Source organism: Dermacentor variabilis, chromosome 7, assembly GCF_050947875.1.
Source record: "Dermacentor variabilis isolate Ectoservices chromosome 7, ASM5094787v1, whole genome shotgun sequence".
NCBI classification, from domain to species: domain Eukaryota; kingdom Metazoa; phylum Arthropoda; class Arachnida; order Ixodida; family Ixodidae; genus Dermacentor; species Dermacentor variabilis.
The window spans coordinates 114,440,007-114,466,351 of NC_134574.1; the positions used below are offsets into that span (position 1 = coordinate 114,440,007).

Here is a 26,345-nt window from a genome sequence, read left to right on the forward strand (position 1 = left end):
CATGTGTGTGCGTGCGTGTGTGCGTGTGTGTGTGTGTGTGTGTGTGTGTGTGTGTGTGTGTGTGTGTGTGTGTGTGTGTGTGTGTGTGTGTGTGTGTGTGTGTGTGTGTGTGTGTGTGTGTGTGTGTGTGTGTGTGTGTGTGTGTGTGTGTGTGTGTGTGTGTGTGTCCGTCCGTCCGTCCGCCCGCGTGTTCAGTTATCGGTACACAGCGGTAAGGAAGAAACTGGCCGGTTCTGCAGCTTCGAGAGACGGTTTCGCGGGCAGACTGCGCAAGTGGACAACTTGCCGGCACGCGGGTGCAACATACTCGTCAGGGTCGCACGTGTCTGTGTTTGCGTCCGGTTAGTGATGAAAAAAAAAGGAGAGGTTGCCTTTTTTACCCGCGCACGCGTTAGCTCGGCCTGGTGGCTTCCGTGGCGTTCCTTGTGTGCGCTTTTTTTTTATCCGGCATTACTTTTCTCGCTACACGTAAGCGCGGCAGTACATTTATATCTGCTTGAAATAATTATTACTGGGATTTTATCACTATATTTACTTCACCTTCATCACTGAGACAGGCTACCTGGTCCTCATTTTTCCTGTGCATTTATAAAATAGAATATCTCCCCAATAACCTAATATAACCTACACAATACGCTCGAAGAACTCGTGGAGGCGCAACAAGTGTCCCAACTTGAACGCCTTTCCAAGACCCGCCCGGGCAGACACGTACTTGAAAATCTCGGCATCACATACCACTCGCAACACGGCGTCAAAGTAGACATTCCAAGACCCATGCGCGAGCAACTATACGTACCCCCATTGCCTCGCAACATGCACCCCCAACACCACACGGGGAGGCGTAAAGCCAGGGCAAAATACATGAACAAAAGTTACTCTAACGACAAGGAGGCGGTCTTCACCGACGCAGCCCGCTATCGAGACAGGAAGAGTTTCGTGGCGGCAGTTACTAGCCACCGAGGCAAGCACCTCACGAGCGTCGCCGTGAACACGGCACATGCCGAAGCGGCAGAGGAAGCGGCCATAGCACTGGCCCTCACACAAACCAAAGCTACATACGTGATCTGCGACTCGCAAACGGCAATTCGCAATTTTGCAAATGGGCGCATCTCGTAAGAGGCGTATCAGACACTCCAGCGAAATCCCATACACCTGGGAGAGGCCGACGTTGATAACCGAAGGCATTTGCTATGGATCCCGGCACACGCTGGAATGGGCACCCCCAATGAAGCGGCTCACGGCGTTGCTCGAGGCCTGACTCACCGAGCAGCATCGGAGGAAGAGCCCCCGCGGGGTACTGCAAACGCCTGGGCATGGGAGGATCGTATGACCAGTTTTCACGACATTACGGCACACTACCAATTACAAAGACGCATATACCCATTCCCTCACGCTAGGTTAGACAGGACGCAAGCAGTACACTTCAGACAATTACAAACAGACTCTTACAGAAACCCCAGACTCATGCACACCATGTATCCAGACATGTACACTACAAACAGATGCACATCGTGTGGCGAGGTTGCCACACTAAATCACATGTTATGGGAGTGTCGGGACCTAACAAACAAGTCGGGCAGTGCTGGCCCCTCCGTCTCTTCCACCGCCAGGCTCCAGTCACGCTGGATGACCGCACTGCTCAGCTCTGACCAGACAGCACAACTCTGGGCCGTCCAGCGAGCCGAGGAAGCCGCTTCGAGACAAGGTCTCGGAACCGCGTCCGCGGCGGGTGCCCAGACCCACTAAAAAGACGCCGGACTCAAATCTTGTTGATTTGAAATAAAAGGTTACGCTCTCTCTCGCATCGTGAGCCACACAGCGTATAAACGTAATGAAATATAAGCTGGTCGTCGTATTACACTTGAATCGATGGCCCGCAAACTCTGCTTTTTGTTTTGTTCGTAATTTTTATCATAGAGCTTGTACGTCCGCTCGCGCGCGTTTTTATCTTCAGGTGATACGCCACCCTCGCATTTACGCTTTGCCTTCGCGCTACTAGGTTTAAGCACATCACTATTGACGACTTACAAACCAAATGAAAAACTAGACAAGAAAGAAAACACTGACTAAACATAATTTCATGTAATATATAGCTAGATAAAGACAGCGTATTTCTTGTGGTTTTAGCCTCCTTGTAATTTTGAGCTGGACCCAAAGAGATCTCAGGTACATAATCACTCTCATAGAACGACAGAAAGCTGAGCTAGTTGGTAAGGATTCATTATGCAAAATAGAAGTGAGGCGTGCAGACAGGACACAAGAGTAGAGAAGTGGACAACACTAACGCCGACTATCAACTGAAGGGAGCACTGTGTCTTCTTTCTTTTTTCGCCTCAGTGCTGCCTTCAGTTGATAGTCGGCGTTCGTGTTGTCCGCTTCTCTACTCTTGTGTCCTGTCTGCACGCCTCACTTCTATTTTGCATACTCACTCTCCAAGTCAGTTCTTATTATGTACTGGCATGCGACGGGTGTGAACACCTTCCCCGCGTTTTTTCTATCTTATAGTTAAATACTGAAGGCACAATCTTCTTGTGCATCAAGGAAGTAACCATGTCTTCGTGTTTCTTGTCGCTAAAGCACTTTCTTGTGCTTGAGCACACAGCTAATTACGTTACATCGTATGGTATATTGCCATATTGACGCTCCAATGTGGATGTCTGTGTGCAGGACATTCTCACGGGTGTCAAGTAACCATGTCCTCGTGTTTCTTGTCGCTGAAAACGCTTTTTTGTGCTTGAGTACACAGCTAATTACGTAACATCGTATGCTAGATTGACATATTGATGCTCCAACGTTGATGTCCGTGTGCAGGACATTCTCACGAGTGTAAAGTAACCATGTCTTCGTGTTTCTTGTCGCTGAAAACGGTTTTTTGTGCTTGAGCACAAAGCTAATTACGTAACATCGTATGATAGATTGCCACGTTGCTGCTCCAACGTTGATGTCTGTGTCAGCTCAGGACATTCTCAGAGGTGTAAAATTACCATGTCCTCGTGTTTCTTGTCGCTTAAAACATTTTTGTGTGCTTGAGCACACAGCTAATTACGTAACATCGTATGTTAGATTGACATATTGATGCTCCAACGTTGATGTCTGTGTGCAGAACATTCTCACGGGTGTAAAGTAACCAAGTCCTCTTGTTTCTTGTCGCTGAAAACGCTTTTTTTGTGCTTGAGCACAAAAGTAATTACGAAACATCGCATGCTAGATTTCCATGTTGATGCTCCAACGTTGATGTCTGTGTCAGCTCAGGACATTCTCACGGGTGTAAAGTAACCTTGTCCTGATGTTTCTTGTTGCTGAAAACGCTTTCTTGGGCTTGAGCACAAATCTAACTACGTAACATCGTATGATAGATTTCTCCGTTGGTGTCTGTGTCAGCTCAGGACGTTCTCACAGGCGTAAAATAACCACGACCTCGTGTTTATTGTCACTTAAAACGCTTTTCTGTGCTTGAGCACACAGCTACTTACGTAACGTCGTATGTTAGATTGCCACGTTATGCTCCAGCGTTGATGTCGGTGTTAGCGCAGGTCGTTCTCACGTGTGGAAAGGAACCACGTAATCGTGTTTCTCGTCGCTGAAAACGCTTTTTTGTGCTTGAGCACAAAGCTAATTACGTAACATCGTATGATAGATTGCCACGTTGTTGCTCCAACGTTGATGTCTGTGTCAGCTCAGGACATTCTCAGTTGTACAATAACCATGTCCTCGTGTTTCTTGTCACTGAAAACACTTTTCTGTGCTTGAGCACAAATCTACTTACGTAACATCGTAACATTGCCCCGTTGTTGCTCCAACGTTGGTGTCTGTGTCAGCTCAGGACGTTCTCACAGGTGTAAAATAACCACGACCTCGTGTTTATTGTCACTTAAAACGCTTTTCTGTGCTTGAGCACACAGCTACTTAGGTAACATCATATGTTAGATTGCCACGTTGATGCTCCAGCGTTGATGTCGGTGTTAGCTCAAGTCGTTCTCACGGGTGTAAGGTAACCATGTAATCGTGTTTCTTGTCGCTGAAAACGCTTTTTTGTGCTTGAGCACAAACCTAATTACGTAACATCGTATGATAGATTGCCATGTTGTTGCTCCAACGTTGATGTCTGTGTCAGCTCAGGACATTCTCAGTTGTAGAATAACCATGTCCTCGTGTTTCTTGTCACTGAAAACACTTTTCTGTGTTTGAGCACACAGCTAATTACGTAACATCGCATGCTCGATTGACATGTTGATGCTCCAATGTTTTATGTCATTGTGCAGGACATTCTCACGGGTGTAATGTAACCGTGTCCTTGTGTTTCTTGTCGCTGAAAACGCTTTTCTGTGCTTCAGCACACAGCTAAATACGTAACATCGTGTTCTAGATTGACATGTTGATGCTCCAACGTTCATGTCTGTATCAGCTCAGGACATTCTCACGGGTGTAAAGTAGCCATGTCCTGATGTTTCTTGTTGCTGAAAACGCTTTTTTGTGCTTGAGCACAAAGCTAATTACGTAACATCGTATGATAGATTGCCACGCTGCTGCTCCAACGTGGATGTCGGTGTCAGCTCAGGACGTTCTCACGAGTGTTTTTTCTTCGTAGCTGACGAGACAGCAATCCTGATGAAATTATTGTTACATTTAGCGAAAGCTAACTGCAAGAACAAGATTAAACCGCTTCCACACAGTTCTGCATCCACCAGAATTAGATCTCAGGTGAACGTTTTACCTTAGCAACAACTTGGTAACAATGATGTCTTTCGATTTTTAGACTTTCTTTTTTTATTACGCAAGTGCGTTTTCCTGCACTGCACATTTGCCCAAGTAATGGCGGCACGCGACACCGTTCAAACTAAGACAAAGTGGTACTTACACATACTGAGCATGCACGTACACAATCATTATTGCTCAAACGCTCATTCCGTGCGATATCTGGTGCAAACTAGTTGTGAAGATGCACCCTTTGATATGTTTCTGCTCATTGGAACGCGCAGCATGTGGAAAACGCAAATATTGGATCCAAATGCTGAACCTAAATGATGGTCTGACTGAGAAATCTAAACGAACATACCTATTTCATTCAGATTGGTATTCTTTGTTGGTAAGATGCTTATCCTTACCACCATTTTAGTGTTTCTTGTGAAGGTCGACCATGAACTGAGCAGCACATTCAAGAATGAATAAGAACTCTGTTGTGTACCGTGCTTGTATTTTCGTCGCCGTGCAACTGGAAGAGACTTCGTAGCTCGTTCGTCTGTTGATGTTTGTCGCAAGAGTCAAATGTCCCTGAAATAAATACAAAGAAATTAAAAAGAAGAAAACGGATGCTTACTAAGTTCTTCAATAATTTAATATGTTTCCAGACGATTTACTAGTTAGCCGTGCAATGCCCACAGTATAATATGCCATGCTGAGTTTGATGTCTCAAACTGGTGACTGAAGACCCGGAAAGTTAGTGCAATACCCATAGTTACCTTATTGACATGCTGGAGTTTCAGCGGCGGATTGTTTAGCAAACCAATTAATAATTACATTAGTAATATCATAATTAAGCTACACCGAAAAAATACTTTTCTTTTTTTTCTTTACTTCTCGAATGTAGCCTCAATGCCCAGGAATCAACCTCAATGTTCGTCCCAATTTTCGTTGGCGTGCAACTGTGTTTTCGCATTGCAGGGGTAGATTTGTAGCACTTCTTGTTATTTTTCATTTGTCACGTCCTTTCTCATGCATTCCAGTTGCTTTTTAATAAGTACTGAATGCCTTCATCTCATTGCGCCAGATTCTTGGCCGATCCCCCATAGTGGGTATGAGCCATAACAAAGGGCAAACAAACAAGAAAACAAACATTCTGGGGATTGTCACTTTTACGTCGTTTCGTCCCGAGAGTCACGACTAAATTTTTTTCATTCCACTATACGTCACGTAGTAGTGACTGCGAAGAGCACAGTAGCGATAAGTGTATTGCGAAACTAATGGGAAATTCGGCAGATCGCACCGGTGCGCACCGGGTCGCCCTCGTGCTTTGATGATTGGATGAAACGGCCCATGAGGGCGCCCCAGGGCGCACCAGTGTGGTTTGTTGAGGATCGGGCAAACCTTTGCCAAGGGAAACAGGCTGCACTTAAAGTTCAACGATAGCTGCGAGCCCAGTCGGCGATCGTGCGAATCTGATCTGCTGGTCAAGCGCGTCGGCTTTTATACACGAGCCATAGAACGTTCCAGAGTAATCGCTGGTGCTCGCGTGCCTTCCAGAAACTACTTCTGATTACGTGTCGCGCATACAATCTGATTACATAAAGTTCGGCAAGGACATACTCAACAGATAGAATCAACGATAACCTTCGAGTAAGTTCATAATCATGCCAACGCGTCTTGCGCTGAAGGATAACTTGAAGTTATCGGGTGAAATACAGTCCCGAGAAAAAGGATAAGTAAATACACGTGTCAATGTAAGCAAACTGTGCTTGTACACGCTGTTTGCAAATAATGATTACGCTGCCATATTTAGGCAAACTGCCTCGCAGGAAGGTTAGCTTTACAATTGTGAAAAGGGCGAGAAGAAATGAAGGCAACGTGAATGATAATTTATAACTTGCGTTCGAGTGGCCTACTAGAGAGACTCTAGTTCTCACGGACGTTACCAACCTCCTCTATTTATTCTCATTTTCTTCTTCAGTTATGGAGGCATTACGGAATCAGGGTGTAGACAAGCCGTATGTAAAAATACTGGAAGATATCTATAGCGGCTCCGCAGCCACCGTAGTCCTGCATAAAGAAAGCAACAAAATCCCAATAAAGAAAGGCGTCAGGCAGGGAGATACGCTCTCTCCAATGCTATTCACAGCATGTTTACAGGAGGTATTCAGAGACCTGGATTGGGAAAAATTGGGGATAAAGGTTAATGGAGAATACCTTAGTAACTTGCGATTCGCTGATGATACTGCCTTGCTTAGTAATTCAGGGGACGAATTGCAATGCATGCTCACTGACCTGGAGAGGCAAAGCAGAAGAGCGGGTCTAAAAATTAATCTGCAGAAAACTAAAGTAATGTTTAACAGTCTCGGAAGAGAACAGCAATTTACAATAGGTAGCGAGGCACTGGAAGTGGTAAGGGAATACATCTACTTTGGGCAGGTAGTGACGGCGGATCCGGATCATGAGACGGAAATAATCAGAAGAATAAGAATGGGCTGGGGTGCGTTTAGCAGGCATTCTCAGATCATGAACAGCAGGTTTCCATTATCCCTCAAGAGAAAAGTGTATAATAGCTGTGTCTTACCAGTACTCACCTACGGGGCAGAAACCTGGAGGCTTACGAAAAGGGTTCTACTAAAATTGAGGACGACGCAATGAGCTATGGAAAGAAGAATGATCGGTGTAACGTTATGGATAAGAAAAGAGCAGATTGGGTGAGGGAACAAACGCGAGTTCATGACATCTTAGTTGAAATCAAGAAAAAGAAATGGGGGGGGGGGGGGGCATGGGGGCATGGGCGGGACATGTAATGAGGAGGGACGATAACCGATCGTCATTAAGAGTTACGGACTGGATTCCAAGGGAAGGAAAGCGTAGCAGGGGGCGGCAGAAAGTTAGCTGGGTGGATGAGATTAAGAAGTGTACAGGGACGACATGGCCACAATTAGTACATGACCGGGGTAGTTGGAGAAGTATGGGAGAGGCCTTTGCCCTGCAGTGGGCGTAACCAGGCTGCTGCTGCTGATGATGATGATGCTTCACCTCTCTTCTTTCCGGCTTTCATTTCCCCTTGCCCTTTCCCCAGTGCCGGCTAGGAAATCAGAATCCTCTCCGGTTAACATCCCTGCCTTTCCCACCACGTTTATCACTTTCTCTAATGGGCGAGGAGTAGCACGCGATTATAGTATAAACAAACAATTTACAGTAGCACGGCTGTTCGGCACCGGTCTGTAATTCGTCATATCTTTTGGCTTCTACGTTTTCTCGCGTGCCTAAATATGTAAATCGTGTTCATGCGAAAAAACGATATTTAGTTGTGTGTACCTTGACGTCGTCCACTTTTATGGTGTTTCCTTTAGCTCCGTGTAACACCATGCTTTCCAATGAACTCGCCGTTCTGCGAAAACTGGATTGCCGGAAACCAAATGAATAACGCAGGCGACGATTGTGACAAGTGGCTGCTTTATAACCCCTGAGTCCCATCGTACGTTATTTGCACATTGATTTCTATCCTTTTACTATATAACTATGGAGCGCTTCCGTATAATATTAACCCCGCATTTGATGTAATACGCATGCGAAACTGTATGAATGTGGTTTATTCGTATCCTTGCCGTTAGCTTTTGAAAAAAAATTGACGCTAATTTGATATACGCCTTTGTATCGCCACAGACGAGGAAAAGCAGCCATGAAGTGCCGCTTAGAATAGCACAATGTAACCTGAAACTTAGAACGACAGAAAGCTGAGCTAGTTGGTAAGGATTCATCATGCAAGAAAATTTGAGGCGTGCAGACAGGACACAAGAGAAGGGAAGTGGACATAAGGCAAACGGGGCGGTGTATCAATCAGAGGCTAATGGAACATTAAAAAAAACGGCGTGCATGTTGTCCACTTCTCTTCTCTTGTGCCCTGTCTGCACGCCTCACCTTTTCTTGCTTAATGTAACCTGAAAGTCCGAGACGCAACACCAACGTCTCAGAGCACTGCACAATACAGCATCTTCATTTCTATCCATAAGCAAAGATAAAGAAAAACAGAACAAACTTTTTACCAAATAAACATGAGGAGACGGTTACATTGTCCATGCAGGTGAAGACGCAGCTAGTGACATTCAAGAGTATACATGTAAAAAAAAAATTCACGACTCTAATACACCAGCCAATAACGAGAACCGACGTAGAAACGATCCTGTCTTGCATCATGTCTGCTTTAAAATATTGCGAGGTATGCACCGAAATTTTGTAGTCAAGGGGGCGTCAATCTTGAGCGTAGGCTACGGGGACGCACAAGACCGCGCCACGGCAAACGTAGTGGCTTCACCAACATGCGTAATATCTGCGCCTAATTCGCCAACGTGCACCTGAACAGCATGGATGCGTACAAGAGGGACCTCAAGTTCGCTATCGCGTGCTTTTAACTCGCAGTCCGATGCGACAACTCTGTGGTTTTATTCGCCTCTTCCAGATACTCTGCACAGGTAGTACAGCGCTATTCTCTGGGGAATACTAGTCGGTAACCTGCCACTTTTGTGAACGTCTTCTTTTGGATTTAATGGCTCAAAATACTCCGCGGGCCAGCCTATCAAGGTCATTGGTTGCTTTTCAATATGTTTAACTCGATCAATGCTTGCAGTTAGGTTTATTTTCATTTTTATTAACGCCTTTTATCTATATATCATCATCATCTCCCCTTTTTTCCCTCTCCTTATGCTCCCCTTGACCCCTACCTCAACGCTGAATAGAACACAGTATTTCAGGCCGACTTCTCAGCTTTACTTTCCCAATGTTTCTCTCTATATGGAATATTGCCCGCAATACTCAAGTACGATTTCTTGGGGAATCGGCAGTATGCAAAAGTGACTAAATGTAATTACTTCATCCCGCTTTATCTAGGCAAAACGCCGCATTTGTAAAATACATAGCGTCTGACGGAAGCGACACATAAGGTGAGATAAATATAGCTGTCGGCCGATATGCTGAGAGACGAAATGCAGCCAGTTACAACTGAAGGACTGTTTCGCTGCTTCAAGAGCGAGTCTATTTAATGAAGAGCTGAGTAGCTTCGCAAGAGTGTAATCGCGTTCATCGCCCCTCAGCGAGAAGTGTAAAAGCCAACGGAACGAAAGGAAAACTCGCTCTGACAACCAGGCACCCGCCCGACATCCCAGACTTGACTTTCCTGTCACACACGTCGAATCACTCACTTGGCGTTCGCAAGGACGCTTCCCTCCACAAAAAAAAAAGACACGAAAAAACAAGAAACGAAAAGAGCACACATCGGGCAAAGCGTGCGAGAAAAGGCGATGCCATTCGTTGAAACGTTTCCGTACGCAATAACATTCACGTGCCCCTTGAAAAGCACCTTCTCTTCGCCCTCCCGCAACCTCGCCGTATATTTTATTTTTGTTGTTGTTGTTGTTCCCCGTGTTTTTCGTCTTCTTCGGCATTTCTCCACTGCACAAGGACTTTGGCCTCGGCGCGCCGTAAATTTGTTCGCGACATCGCGACGTCACCCTACCGCCGTATGCGGTTCGTTCTTGCTTTCTGACCCGTCCGCGAAGCAGTGCCGCAAAGCCAGAGAGCGTAACAGAAGAGAAAGTTCGAACTCGGCACATCTCAAAGCGAGCACTGCGGCGTCAGACCGCGTGGGCCATCGAGGCGCGAGCCACTTGGGCGATGTAGAAGAAGAATCTTCCAGGCCTCCGACATGGCGCTCGCCCGTCTTGCGCTCTGCCTTGCCGGGCTCCTGACTGGACAGCCGTGGTCACTGGCGGTGAGAACTGCATTCCGTTCGTCTTTCGTAGCGCGGTCGTGTTTGCTGTTGCTCGCCGTTTGCACGACGAGTGTGCAATGTCTCCCCGCCCCCTCCCATGAGTATCGGCACCGCACACTACAAGGCCTTGGCATCGAGCACGGACGTGTCACTTTCCAAATATACGCGCTGTGAAAGAAAAGACACATAGAAGGGAACACGTGTTTCACGTTCGAGACCGTCGACTTTCCTTGTATTTGCAACGTAATCAAGAAGGTACGGAAGGGGGCACATTCTTCCGCAGCAGAGCTACACATTGTAAACATTGTAACTCCAGCAGTAATGATTGCATGCACATACTGGCTGGTTGTTATCTCTAGTCAGCATTTGTGAAGATCCCCACTCCATGGCAGTCAGAAAAATCGCAACACACTTCTGCGCGCGCTCTATAGTAAAATTTCTTAGGGAATCGGCAATATGCAAAAGTGACTAAATGTGTTACTTCATCCCGCTTTATTAAGGTAAAACGCCGCATTTGTAATATACACACACACGGATAGAGGTGTATAAGTGTTACCTCACACTGCCGCACCATATACAAGCAGTCAGAACTTGCACCAAGCGGTTACTCTATGGTTTTCTCTCTCACCCTGAAGCATATTTTTGGGTGAATGCAACCACTTTTGGTCTATGGCGTTCAGATTCGTAAGGCAAAGCCCAGCGGCACCAGAAGCGCGGGCGGGGACTGGGTGGCATGGTGTTCGTGTTCCCTCCCTTTCGGTTGAATCTTCCGACACTATAGAATTTTTTTTAATATATACTCGGTAAACGTACACGCAGGGTCCACAAAAATGTTTTCGGTGCAATGACTGTCACTTCCTTGCAGTTAGCAGAAACAGTATAGTCACTTCGTGCTGAAGTTTTCCTCGTTGACAGTAGCGTCAGGACACACGGCCTATAGCAAGCGGGGGAAGCAAAACTGGAGGGACGCGATAAAAGAAGTCGCCGTGGAATCTCCGATTCCTTATTACGACGCAAGTGTGTCCGATCGAGATCTGCAAGCGTTCAAGTGGGCATGTTCCGTATTGCTCGGAACGTTGGCAACCGAGATTAGAAGGGCGAATATTTCTGAGTTAAAGCTCGGTAAAGCTAACACCCGGATGAACGATGAAGCATCGTTTTCTTCACATCCCTAGCGGTCGGTGTCGGCGACGCTGGTGTTATAAATGAAAGCTTCGTAGATCTTCGTAGCGCCCTCTGTGTGGTACAAGTTGCCTATAGGACCACTGTCCTGTTGTCCTATTGCAGAGCGGTGGTCTTGCGTATGAGCAAGTGTCAAGAATCACTGGGAATGCGTTTCTAGAAACATAGGTTGTGTTCTAGTACTCGCCGTAGACGGCAACATAGATGGCTTAGCGGGCAGCGGCCATGTTAAATCTCGTTCCAGTTCTGACGAAGACGTCAAAGAACACCGCATCGAAATAAAAAAAAACGATGTAGGCTACTTCCTCGTCCAAGAAAGATGGCGACTGAGCAGGACGCTTAAAAACTCGACGGGAACGTCATCCCCACTCAAGAAAACGTAGTTACGTTTTCCTATGGGCCTAATGTAACTTATGTTGTGTTTCTTAACGCGAAAGTGCTACGGGGGTCCACGATCAGATTCCTGTAATGGATGTGATGTCTGTGCGACCACGTAAAATATTGACACGTGTACTTATTTATCTTTTACGCTTGAGCGCGTTTCACCGCATAACAAATGTTATCGCTCAGCGTGGGACGCGCCCGCATGTATAGGAAGGGAAGTTTCTCGAATGTTATCGATGGTTCTGTTGTCACCGAAGCTCGTGTAATCTGATTGCATGTGCGACACGAATTGCGTAGAACTTTCTGGAAGGCACGCGGGAACCAGCGATTACTACGGAAACTTCGATGACTCATGTATAACAGCCGACGTGCTTGACCGGCAAATCAGATTTCGATGATGACCGACTGCGTTCGCAGCTGTCGGTGTGCTTTGAGTGTAACTTGCTTTTGTGGGCACAAGTTCGCCCAATAAACGTCAGTTTCGTCGGTCACAGATTTTCAGCTGTATTATTCACCATCACTACTACGTGACAATATGCTCCCTTGACGAGGATGGAGCCGCCATCTAGGAGCGCTGAAGCGAAGTACTGCGCCATGACACTAGCAAGTGCCGACGGCGAGCGCTTCGAGTAGTCTCAGCGCAGCGGAGGCTCCAACGAGGTGTAGCCTGGTGTAGGTGGTGTAGGTCTTCTGATGAAGTGACGACGCAGTTTCCGCACGTGGTTTCTGTTCCGCGTCGGATCAGCCCGTGACGCCTCGTCGCCTTCAGAGTGCAGCTGCAACACGAATCAGCAGTGCGTGCACACCGCCTTACTGTTTCGCTCGCGATTGCCACCGTCTAGGAAAACTGCTGCGCTAAGCGGCGCGCAGAGGCAACGACGTCGACGGGCAAATCTCGCTTTGGTCCGGCGAGACCAGCGTGAGGAACGCTTTCGCGCGTCCGCGGCGCACGCTACGAACTCTGTCCCTTGCATTCCTGAAGCTGAGCGCGTCGCGACTCGACTGGCTGCCCAGGACACTACGGAGCCGGGCCAAAGTGGCCGTATACTTTCGCCGAAGCGACTCGGCAGCAGGAAGCCGCTCGCAAACAGGACACCGCGTGCTGAGCAAACAAACCTACCTGCAGCACGGTCGCCGGCCCGCATATCGTGCACTTTTCGCTGTAGCGGACCGTGAGTTCACGAAGCGATTTCCCTAAGAGCCCGTTCGGTTTCGCTTGTACGGTTTGCGAACGCTTGCGGTTTATGGCAGACTTGCGCTGTGCTCCGGCGCAAGTCACCCATTGCAGTGTGTCCGGCTGATGTTTCCCTGTCGCGAGTCGTTCGAAAGCTTTCGCTTGTGGGGCAATTGTCGAGGATCCCTGTGCAGTGGTGAGGAGCCGCTGGTGGCTACTTGCAACTTAATTATGCTCGTACAATAAACATACAACAACTTCTGGGAGGACACGTTTCACTTTCGTGTTCTACCGCGATTCCTATGAAAGAGGGATCAACCAGGTGTTTATAGGTTCGCCAAGGCAAAGGGGTAAAATTCAGAGACAATGTATGCTTTTCTCCGCTTTTCCTTGTCACCGAGAGATGACTCCACATCGCAGAGGCATCTTGCATGTGTCTTCCAGACAGCTCGACACGCGTTCCATTACTTGGGCTCAAAGCTGTCTCGGCTGTCTCCTTGGACGTCTGCGTAAACTGTCTCCGATGCTGGCCAGAATTGCAACACACCCATAGTAGCGTTCATGGGATACATTGACTTACTGACTGGCTGCTCTGAGAAGGCGGGCAAATTTTTCTTCGGTAACATTGGAAGGCCGTTCACCCTAAGGGACTGCCAACTGATGTATGCGGCGTCTTCATGTGAAGATTGATGTACATGTTGGAACTCTGGCTTGCCTAAGCCGGCCACCTTGTAAGGAAACTATAGACGGGCTGTATATCGAGAATCCGTGAGATGGGCAACTTTGCCGTCATTCCAGAGTGGCTGCGATAATGTGTGTGCTTTCCTGGCTTGAAAGCCTAAGAAAAATTTTCCTGTAATGATACACATATGGTAACATTAAAACACATAATTGTTTACGGCGACATAAATCGCTCGTCAGCAGTTAACATACCATGATATTAACGTTATCCTTCTGGACAGTGTCATTTTCACAGTGACTTGTGTGGTTCTAGAATACTTGTCGCGTACGTTACTGCTTTGTTGCTGTATTCAGATATGGACAAATTTACGTTACCAAATTTTTAAAGAAAAGCTGGACAGGATAGCTGTCCATCGGTCTCCATTTTGGTGGAAACAAACTTTACAGAATTTTTCAATGTAAGCGCACAATTAGTTACCGGGAATAATGCTACCCAAGAATTGACACGTTTATTTTCTACATATTTACCGTGTTTCCTTTCCCAGTTACATGCACCACATTATGTGATTGTACACTGTCGTTCACACCGTATTTCACGTAGTCTTTTCATTTGACTGCATAATATAAGTGTCGTTGCACTTTGTCATGCGCAGGAGACACAGAGAGCATCAAGCCTGGATTCAGTCAGAGGTGAGGCATGTTTCATTTAGCCCCTGTTTTCATTTGTCTACTGTAGTTATATATGTGTCTTCAGTCATGTAACTGATCTTGAAGCCTTCAGTTTCCGCACGTCAGAGCGCAGCAATCAGTGAGTGAGTGAGTGAGTGAGTGAGTGAGTGAGTGAGTGAGTGAGTGAGTGAGTGAGTGAGTGAGTGAGTGAGTGAGTGAGTGAGTGAGTGAGTGAGTGAGTGAGTGAGTGAGTGAGTGAGTGAGTGAGTGAGTAGGCTGGTCAGCGATTAAGTAATGGATGAGTTGGTGATGAAATAGGGGTGGATAAGCGGATGACTTGAAAGTGAGCGGGCTAGTATAGAGTATGTGAGTAAGTGAGAGAAATAAGTAGGGGGCGGCTCGTTGAGTGAGCAGCTGGATCACGTCGGCAAGAGTGTTCTTATCTTGTCTATAATTATGCATTACTACGCTCTGCAGTGAGTCTAGTAACAATATAAACAGATGACTGGGCTCGCTTCGAGTATTATTTCGATAGTAACTGTGCGAATGTTTTAAGCACGTTTTCGCCATCTTAGCCGCCGTGGTGTCGCGGTATCACCGGCTTGTGAGCGGCCCGCGCTAGAAGGGTTAGAAAAATATTCAAGAAGCGTCAACGATGCGCAGTGCGTCTGGTTGCGCAAACGAAATAGCCAAAGGAACGCACCGTCGCACTGCTCTCCACGAGACCTGCACAATTGCGTGCAATATTGCGTGCGCAAGCACGAGCGATACTGAGCGCATGTTCGTCGTGCCTTTTCATGTTAGCGTGTCTAATGTGCTCCTGCTCTAATTTGTGCCACAGGTATGTCTAATGCGTAACGCTTCAGGCCATGCGAAAGTTTCATTAGGCTGGCGTGGCTGCTGATCGGTTGTGTGCATACCACGCCCGAACGTACAGCAGACGCACAGCTAAGCTTGTCAAATCCTTGCTCAGGGCACTTACAAACCACCATGGTTTTCTGTCTGTGTCGTCTCGAGCACCATTGAGGTCCGACGTCTGCAACGCCACTGGCGATGCTACTCTCATCCCGCCAACATTATTGGATGCCCTTAAGCGCAACACCATCAACCTCGCTATATCTTCCAATGCTTCGCCTTCGGAAGAAACTGCCGATTTTACAGCGAAGTTGATATTTTTTTAAAAACCCTTTGCAAATTGTTTTGGGGCAGTAACAATTGCAGTAGTAACTGCTGAAACGTTATAGCGAGTTCGTGAGCCAGCAGACAGACCATTAGTACTTCCGAGGGGTGTGAAAAATCGGTTGCACAGCGCCGCTATCGTTGATGTGAGTTGTACTGTTGGTATACGTCTATGAAGGATTTATAAATGAATACGCGTTTGTATGCCTACCCAACGAGGAAACCCGTCGGTCCGTCGGTCTGCCAGCCAAGACGAATCGCTATAAAGAAATGAATGCATAAAACAACAAGTACTGGCAGACAAACAGTCAATGAGTTGATAAGGATGATAAGGAGTGATGAGGGGTTATATGGGGCCCATACGGTTGATAATGGTTCGACGCAGATGGATAATGTGCTAAAGCGTGATAAGGGCTTATAGTGGTAGGAGCAATTCTGATAAGGTTACTAAGCACCGATAAGGGTTGATAAGGGTCGGATCGAGTCCGGTAAGGCTATTAAAGACCGATAAGAGTTGATCAGCCCCGGGTTATGTCCGCTTAGGTTGATACGGACAGATAAGGATCGGATCGATTGCGATAAGGTTGGTACCGCCTTATAAGGGTTGATAAGGCTCGAATCGAGTCCAGTAAGGTTTATAACGACCGCTAGGGGTTGATAAGGGTAGGCTCTATTACAATAAGGTTTATAACGACCGATAAGGGTTTATACGGTAGGATCAAGTTTTATAACATTAATGATGACACCGGATGCGTGGAGATCAGCAAGCAGCACAATGCTAATGCATACGTAGACAGTTGTCCTGCGTGCTCTTTTGCGCTTCACCTCAAGCTATGCAGTACCAACTAGTCCACAAGCCTGTTCTTTAGACAGCTCCCTGTGAAGTTCCTGCGTTACCTCTTTTTTTTTTTTTTGCGACGATTCTTTAGCGTCCCTTCCGGACTTTTATATCCGTTTCTTTTTCTAGCCTTTATCGACTACGCATGTGGACATTGTCGTCATGTCTTGTATCAACTTACATAGTGCATAATTTGGACAACACAAGCTGTACCGATTTCTCACCCTTAACTCTCAGGAATATCTGATGAGCCCCGGTCAACTGTGGCGCTTGACTAAATGTCTTACGCTATATGTGTTCTTAGTTCACTCAAACGATTTATGACACATGCGCATTGTAGCGAGCGATTCAAACGCGCGAAAATCGTCACCACGGGGTCTTTCATCAGTAGTAGCGCAAGTGCATTTCGCATATAACTGGGGTACACTACTATTGGAACAACTAGCCAGTTTGAAGGACGCTATTGACGTCAACAGACGTACATAAAAGGGACTACAGAAGAACCTCTCTCTCACTTGTGAATGGCACCCCTTCGAAAGATTCAGACATCTGTGGAACAAGAAGAAACCGCCATGGCCGCGTAGTAATCTGTAAATAAAGAGACCTGCACATCGTAGCGCATACCATGTGCTGTGTTTCAATGCACGGCTCTTCAAAACTGAGGAATCCTCGCTTACATGGGCAGGCGTCAGGGAAGTGTTCTGCGTTACATTTACGATAGACGCCAGTACACACCTACTGCGCACTCCTAACCGATTTCATTGCAGTTAGGCGGTGAGTGCTGCCTTATCAGTAACACGCACGTAGAGTAACTTTTCTTCTGTCCCCTCTTCTGTTCGCAGGACACAGCAGGTGCGGCCTGAATGCAGACACCAAGGTGGTCGATGGCTCCACGCTGCCCACCAACAAGTACCCGTGGGTGGTGGGTGCTTATTTGCTTATTTCTATTCATGCGTCATTTCCAATGCATTATGATATATGTGCAACCTACCCAAATTTAATTATATCACGCGAGCGTCCACCTCACGGTGTGTCAGCGGCCTTGCAGCAGCAAGGGGCACTCCTGTAGTGAACAGGGCGGCAGATGACACTCGAACTGGAAATCGCCTTGCACGCCCGCTTCTCACAATAATATAACATTTTAGGAGGCTGTGTATGACAGTGACATTTCATTCTGCTGCCAGCTTTCTACAAGACATTTGCGGTTGCCACTTGCTTTTGCAAGTCCGTTGGAAATAAAAAACTGAGGTCGTTTACTACCGATGGCAGTATCATTATAACCACCATTTTTACGCTTACGTCCGCGAGCATAGCTTCCTTGTATTTCTTCAGTACCTGTCAAGTGACGCCAAAACCGGGTTTCACCAATGGTCAACGCGCAGATGGGACCCCAAAAGGAGGGAGAGAAAGAAGATTAGGAGGGGGTGTCAGAGGAGGTTGCCTTATTGAGGCTAACTGCCTGTCGTCATGCTTCCTCCTGGTCTTTTTATTGTGATAGCAATTATGTGGGCACTCCAGGCGCGTTTCTGCCGTCGGCGTAGCCGTGATGTTCAATATAAACTCCTAGAGTACAACACCATCGCCCCGCACCCTACACTGTATGTGCGAGTGAAAGCGCGTGAGGGGAGCCGACGATCACGACGCAATCTAGCCCGCGCGAAAGCGACGAAAGCGGGGAGGAAGCGCGTCATCTTCCGTAGCGCGTGAGGAACCCGACGTTACGAGGGACAGGCGTAGCGGGGAAGGACGGCGTTCTACTCAGGCTGCAACTGCCTATGTGGCGCGCGGTTGCGCGGCCATATCTTGAGAGCTATCTGCTCTGGGAGCAGAGTCTAGGTGCGTCGACGGCTCGTAGCTTTGTGCGTTCTCTGTGTTCTCAGCGCTCAGTTTGCGTTAGAGCGATAGACAGCACGGGGGTCACTTCGCTCGCTGCTGCTGCCGCGATTCCTCCCGCCAGCGTTTTGACAGCGAGTGTCCGTGGTCATCGAGTGTGATGTTTTCTTGTTTGCTTTGCGCGCTGACACCATGCTTGTTGATTCAGTTAGCAAGCGAATGTTTACACGCTGATACGGCCGATAAGAGTACTATCCTTACTTGGTATGGCTGAAGCTAATTCGCTATCGCAATCGATGCGTCGGCTTTCGGGCGAAACTGTGGCTTTTTTTCCTTCCTCAGTGAAAAGAAGTGGCGACAGAGCATGGTGAAAGTTGTCCATGCTCTATGTCAATGAGGTGACTGGGAGAGTGGTACCGCGCCGTGGACTGATGGTTCCTTTGCATTTTGTATTGACAAAGGTGGCGTAAATACACAGGATGATCAGCTAAGAGGGTCACCGTAGGATAGTGCTACAAATTAGTTTCAATTACCTGGCCGTTATTTGATGTACACCCCGCTGCACGAGTATTTTTGCGCCTCTCCCACGTGGAAGAGTTACCACTGCGGCCGGGATTCGAACTAGCATTGGTGTGTTCAAAACCAGAATACCATACTGAATGATCAGCTACCATACTGGAGGGCCCCGTACTAATTTCAGTAATCTGGCGTAATTCACAACACACATATTCTGTGCAAGGTTGGTTTCTTCATTTTCTTTTTCTTCCTTTCTCTCTCTATTTCTTTCTTGTCATCTCCGTCGTAAAGGGTTTCGAATTCACACCCACGACTTAGCTTCCACAGCAGATGGCTTGGTAGACTGATCCGTTGCTTCATTTAGTCGATCACTCCCACAGCAAATCTCTACCTCCCGACATGACTTGCGTTACTCTAGAATACCCTCTGCGGAAAATAATGGCCGATATGATGCGTTGATATAGAAGGCTGCTTCGAAAAGTATAGCAGCAAGCGTTCTCAGGAAGAGACTTTATTGTACTGATATACAAATTAGCTGGTAGGGTACCGATAATCGTCAATGTTGACGTCGTCTTACGGACCCACATGTAAACGTTGTGCGACAGACCATAATGGTGGTGTGTGCAGTACCTGCCTTATGTCTGCGATAGCGCTAGCGCTAGCGGCGTCGGTTCCTTTATCGCGCATCTTGGTCCACTGTACTGCGGGATAGGTTACCACGTCTGAAGGTCTATGTCTGCGCAGCCATCCAGTGTTACGACGTATGAGCTGACCGAAGGAGACTGCATGGCAATGGACGTCTCATGTCGAAAGGCCGGGCAGAGACCTGAGCTGCTTTGCAAAACATCACAATTTATTTACCACATAAAGGTCATAAACGAGACTGTGTAAGAAAGGAAGACGGGCGTAGGGCTTCTTTTACACCTTCGAGGCCCTCGAAACGTCGCTAGATCTTATAGAGAGGGAAATAATAGCTGCAAGGTGGACGGCCCGGGCCAGTGCCTCCGAAAGCGATGAGTGGCAACAATGCCTCGAATATAATCACAATTCTAGAGTTGCATACAATACCCGGAAGATGCAGGTGGGATCTATTATTGTTTTCTTGAAACGCCTGGCAACTGTAAGACTGCGCACTGCGCACAGCTAAACACCAGGTTGACAGAAGCACTTAACATTGTTCCCCGCCGATGTAGTCCTCGTCAGAGCAATGCCCGGGGAGAAGCGAACTCCGCATAATTCACCACAAACGTGGGTCATTCCCCCCAGTCGTCGCCGTTGTTGAGTCGGGTTGTAGCACCGCCTTGTGTGATTGATGGCGCTGCCGTTATCTCTGTCTTTCTGCCGTAAGTGGTAAAAAGCACTTTAGGGGTCAAATCACGCGTGGACTGATGAACGTTGCGGTGCTGTCCCGCCTGTACCTGTATCCCTCGGAAGACGATAGGTGTCATGGAAGAAGACCTCATTACATCCGACCTACCGTTGGCCTTCGAGGAACTGAGTGCTTAAGATGGATGACATCTTGGAATGTAGAAAAATAAAAATAAAACTGAAGTTTGCTGATATTACCCGCGTGTGTCATGGTGGTATGGTGAATCAATCACGATATGAACAACCAGCTACCTGGTGATGAGTTCTGACTTGATTAATGAACGCAAAGAAAGGAAAGCGAAGAAGGAAACGCAAACACGTTGCAGTATTTTTTAAAAATGGCAATAATGTAAGCAAGTCATAATGCTTGCGCATTCAAGTCACTTAAGGATAGTTAAGGGGGAACGCGGCTTTCGCGTCGCGAGAAATGGCCAAGAACTCGATTTTTTGAAGATCATATTTTCAGTTTCAATTATTATTTTTCTATCTGATTCCGAAATATCCACGTATAAGTGCACCAAAAAAATTATTGTATCAGCCAAGCTGGCGAAAAATTCCTCGAAAGTCACGAAAGAAGGGTGTTTTTCATGCAACAGTATCTCCGGAACGGCGCGACCGAGCGCCACCATCTTGGTCTTGTCGGAAAGCGCATTTCTTCATCTTCAAATATACCGCTTCAGCTATCTCCTCCATGCAGGGACAAGTACACAAAAAGAAAATAAATGAAGGTCGTACCGGAGTCTGCCATTGGCCGCGCCCGCCACGTGAGTCCAGCACAGTTTGCCATTGGTCCGGCGCTCGCGCCGTCTACTCCGCCCTTTGCACCTCGTGAATTCTGGACAGTCTGAGTCTCCACTCTCCGTAATCTCTACGAGTGTCAGAACGGGTTATACGCGGACATTGCAGTAGCGTGGCCGATCCCTCCGTTTGTGGACGCCTCGGACCCGCGGCTAAGCATTCCGAGCCTCGGCGACGCGGACTTCGCGACCAAGCTTCGCGCGGGAAATCCTCCAACACGCGGCAAAACCTTTCAGCACTCGGTGTTTCGAAACATCGCACACATCGCGCACACACTCCTCGGGCCCTCGCCTGAGCTTTTCGTGCATCGGCTCCTCCGACTGTGCGACTAAACACACCGTGCGTCGACTCCTCGTACCCGTGGCTAGGCATTTCGCACATCGGCACATCGGTACCTCGGACCAGCAATCAAGCACATCGCGCGCCGACTGTATTATAATATTGTCACGAATATCTATCAGAATATCTATCATAACACCTCTTCATAAAGATAACCTAATCACAAGCTCTGTTCACTAGGCCCCTTGGGCTGGCAGAGACACCTGGCTGCAGAAGTGAGGCGTACGAGCTGAAAATCACCTAGGAGCTGCATAACTATCAGTGGCCCTCTGATCCTAAGTTCCACAGCCATTGTCAAGGGAAGATGACTCTGAAGGCTGCTCAGAACCTTCATTCATTAAGATTGTCGAATCTAACAAAAGAAAAAAAAGTCGCAGTTTAGCCCCGGAAGACGAAGCTTCAATTGCAATAGCGAATTAGTGGGCAGCTATACGAAGTAAGAATAGTGGTTTTATCGGCCGTACAAAGTTGTCAACTTAGGCGCAGTAACCAAATTAACAAGCATGGTGCCATGCGCGCTCAAGCCAAAATGAACGCAGCTGACTCAATGACCGCGGAAACTCGCTGTCAAAATGTTGCCGTGACGAATCGCGGTAGCAGCAGCGAGCGAGGTGATATTCGTGCTATATATCGCTTCAACGCAAAGTGAGCGCCGAGAACACACAGCACACCCAAAGCTACGCGCCGCCGACGCAGCTAGGCTCTGCCCCCAACGGAGATCGCTTTCGAGATACGGCCACGTGACCGCGCGCAGCCGCCCAGCCGTAGTAGATCGCAGCCCTCATCTCTCCCCTCCCCCCCGGTGCCTGGCAACGTTGGGTTCATCGCGTACGACGAAACACTGCGGGCTTCCTCCCCGCTTTCGTCTCTTTCGCGCGGGCGAGATTCAGCCGCGGTTGTCGGTTCGCCTCGCAAGCCTTCACTCGCATATACAGCGTAGGGCGCGGGGCGACGATGTTACCACACTTGGAATTTATGCGGAACCTCACGGCGACGCCGACGCCGACGGAGGAAATGCGCTTGGCGTGTTCCTATCGTTGCTATCGCAGTAAAATGCCGCACTGATTGCCCTGGCGACTGCTATCAGTGGGCAGTCTGCATATACAAGACAGGACCTATATTGATGCCCACACAGAGTTCTGCACCTCACTTGGTTTGAGAACCAGGCACCATGCTCTTTGTAGAGCAGCAGCCAAAAATTCCATACAAAAAACGGTAGGAGGGGGCGGGGGGAAGGGGGAGCGAAGGCACACTAAACTAGAGGCCACATGTCCAAGAAGCTCCAAATCAGAAAGCACACCTAAGACTACAAATTTGGTTCGTCTTATAGAACTGAAGAGAAGGTGAAACTTAGCCGTTTCCTCAAAACTGTTTTTGTTTTCTTGTGTGCCTTTCTGGTCAGTTTGTGGAGCTGATTTTTGTGTTATCGTATAGCTTATTTTGACTCTGTTTTTACAGCGAAGTTGTATATGGCTTGGGTTCCGTGCATTTTTGTTCTCCGTGAACATAGACTATCATCATCAATGGCTCATGCTCCCGTAAGCAAGCAAAAAATGCAATAGCTCATAGCCTCCCTCAAAAGGCAGAGGCTACAAGCACGCAGAAAAGTGAAGCGAACAGTGCCTAAGTTCTTTCTAATCGCGCATACAACATACAGAACAGCATGTCGGAAACTGTTATCATCAATGGCTCATTCCCCTATGAGCAATGGCTCATACTTCATTCAGAATTATGTGTAACCTCCGTGTCGTGTGCTAAACAGCTTCGCGGGTCAACTTTCACAGAGTAGAATGGCTCATGATTTTTCTTTCTTTTTTTTTCTTTTTCCACGTTCCTTGGGCTACAGTGCAGGTCGTGACAGTCTCGATTTTTCATCTTGACTTTTTATGAATTTATGATCTGGCTGTTCGTTCACCCTGAAAATGTGCTTGATGCAAATATAACATAAAAATGATCAAAAATTTTAGTTTTCTAAAAAGAAAAAAGCTAAGAAGCAAGAAGATCACGACCTTTAGCACGCATTTACACGCAGTCAATACTCGACGACCCTTCCATCGCGTTTTCGAACTCGCCAGGCCCTCCAGAAAGTTCGAGGGAGAAAAAATCTGCTCAATAAAAAACTTTTATGCTTGAAACTTTTATGGAACATCAGGAAGACATTTTAAACATTTGTGCCAACTTCATGAAAATCCATGCAGAAATAAGGAAGTTGATCTTCAAAGGCACATCCCCCCTCAAGTGACTGTCAATTTTCACTCAGGGCAATTCCTGTGTTTCAGAAGATGGACAATGGGCTACATTGTGAAGGTGGTGCTTGGCGCCGTTGCAGACGTGCCTTATAGTAACATCATTGTTTGTGCGTAAGCGAAAAAATTGGCTGAAGGCTTAGCTTGGTTAAGCCTGGAAGATTGCGAAAGCAATACCGTTGGCTGCGCCTTGATTCGGCTGATGGTGTGGACATGGCTGCCCTTTGTTAAAATTATGGCTATACATTGTTTTGCTTGGTTTCTGCTATTGATATCCTTGGTACACTTATGACTTATCTATGTTATGCATGGCTATACATGGATTCACACTGGACACAACATGGTATTACTGTGATGAGGAGCCGAGCTCTAGCCCCATTTATCCTCCTAGCGTGACGTCGCACCAGCGAGCGCCCTCTCTCGGTAGCGCCGCAGCAGCGGCGCGCAAGGCCTCGCCTCCACCATCGATGCCGCGAGCACGGTGGGGGCCGCGAGCTGGGGCCCCGTCTCTCGGTCTGGCGTGACGTCACATGGTCACGTGACGCGAAGCTGTGTAAGGCGGCGCCACGACCACCGATGGGCCGAAAGTGCGAGCAGTATTGCTTTCGCAATAAAAAACCGGGCATTTTGGCACGTGCTGTCACGGGGGATCTTTGGGGGCGTCGAAAGTTTAGATACCCTGATGGAGCTAGTGAAGTCCTCGGAAAGGATTGCCCTCCTCTTCTCCCGTCACCCTCTCCCCCTGTAGCGTCTGCAGGAGAGGGCTACGGTACTGCTACTGACGTACTTGTTAACGTGTCCGTCCTCTGCGGAATCACGCAATGAAACAGCAAACGCTGCCTAGAAGATCTCACTGCAGCAAATCTACGCTTTAAAGCGCATCATACCTTCAATAAAGTGAATAGCCTTCTAGAAGCGTTCGGCTATTCGTTTGCATTGACCTTTTCTGCGTAACTTCGCTATATAACGCCCCACTGGCTCCATTGAGATAATTGCATATTGAGATTATGAGGCATAAAGCGAAAGCTAGCTATAAGAACCTTCGATTTGTATAACCGGTGCGGTACCTGCATTGAACTCATACGCCCAATATTCTTATGCTTTTGCTTATACTTATACTATGCCCGATATACTTATCGTAACACTCCCAATAGGTCATTTTCGCCCGTTTTCGACATCTCTGATTGCTTCTCATGATGTTCTTGTTCAGGTGCGCATCTCCACCTACTACACGCCCATCGAGGGGTTCGACCAGAACGGCACCGACTCGTGCTCCATCCTCAAGACTGAGATGGTGAGTTGATGCATCCGCCGTGTCCGATGCCGTATAGAATTGAATTGCCGCGGCGGCCGTCCTTCCGTCCACACTCTTAAAAAAAGTTCGGCTGCAAGTTACACTCCTGTAACACGTGAATGCGAAAACCTGCTGCACGCTTGATAATGCGCCGTCGCGCATTGTCGCATCGCTGCTTTCGCCGTTCGGCTTCGTCGGTTCGTTTTGAGACGCTTAGCTGGCGGCTTCGCACGCTCGTATATAGCGGGGTCAGACTCGCGCCGACGACGTTTCTCTTAGACTTTACGTTCCCTCCTCTCAGCTAGGGATTGAAGCGTGCGCTGTTCTTTGTGTGGTATCAGTGACTTCAGTGCTTGTATCCTGTGCATTACGAGATGGATGAATCATTTCATTTTTTTTTCTTGCTTAGGGGATTATGAGCCATTGCTGATGACGCTAGTTTTTGCACCATTCAACCGGACGACGCATTTTTTTTCAAGGCCATTGTGGGTATGAGTCACTTAATGCTTTCGCCTTAAAAAAGGTCGCACTTACTACCAGTACGTTATCCAGTAGAAACGTTACATATGGCGGTGCGAACAACGTCCGGAATTGGTAGCTCAGACCCACTAGTAACCTTGTTTAGTCAGTAACGTTACTAACTCCACCGTTACCAACTGCAATGATAAGAAGGTTGTGAATGCTGTGACACCTAGGCCGTAATGACACCGACCGTTTTTTGTCCACGAGTGCACTTTCGTAGATACTTCTGCATGCCTACCTTACGTAGCCCTGAGAGTGTTAGCCTGCGCCACTCACGACTATAGCGTGCTACGTACACTACGGCACACATACTGCAACACTACGATTGGCGCCACAGGTTATGTGTGTTTTCACTCCAGTTTGATGCAAAGCTTTGGCCTGAATCAAAAGGATTACAAACACCCGAAACCAGTATGTATATTATTACCATTAGTTAACGCGAATAACGCCTGCCACTTTCAAAATGCAAAGTGTGCCCCCGTTTCGTACAAATATTAGCCTATCTAAAGTTAATACGATTGGGACATTGGGCTAATGGAAGGCGCGCCATGCCTCGCTCAACTTTTTCAGAGCAAGATGAGCAGCGCCCGGCTGGTCAGCAAGAACATGCAGACCATCGTGTCCCTGTGTGGCGGGACGATGATCACCCGGAGGCACGTGCTCACCGCTGGACACTGCCTGCTGCCCGAGTGAGATGACCGCTTCTCAATGTGCTGCCAATTTTAGGGAGAAAGAAAACGGGCTGCGATTGTCTGAGTGCAAATACGGCATTACGAATTATTCAGCGCAGTAAGATCTCGATGAGGGCTGGTTGGTTCACATTCAGAACTGAGGTTGAACAGCGTGAATAAAACAAGGACACGAGG

General features: G+C 47.6%; 1 protein-coding gene across 1 annotated transcript in view; it reads left to right on the forward strand.

Annotated features, from left to right (window-relative positions):
- The first annotated feature begins 10,091 nt into the window (after window positions 1–10,091).
- LOC142587041 (chymotrypsinogen B-like) overlaps window positions 10,092–26,345 on the forward strand; it is a 32,368-nt gene continuing 16,114 nt past the window's right edge. Inside the window, exons 1-5 of the mRNA XM_075697924.1 lie at window positions 10,092–10,456; window positions 14,531–14,567; window positions 17,406–17,485; window positions 24,874–24,957; window positions 26,050–26,168. Of these exons, the coding sequence (XP_075554039.1) occupies window positions 10,391–10,456; window positions 14,531–14,567; window positions 17,406–17,485; window positions 24,874–24,957; window positions 26,050–26,168 (386 nt within the window). The 5' untranslated portion in view covers window positions 10,092–10,390. The remainder of the gene's footprint in view (window positions 10,457–14,530; window positions 14,568–17,405; window positions 17,486–24,873; window positions 24,958–26,049; window positions 26,169–26,345) is intronic.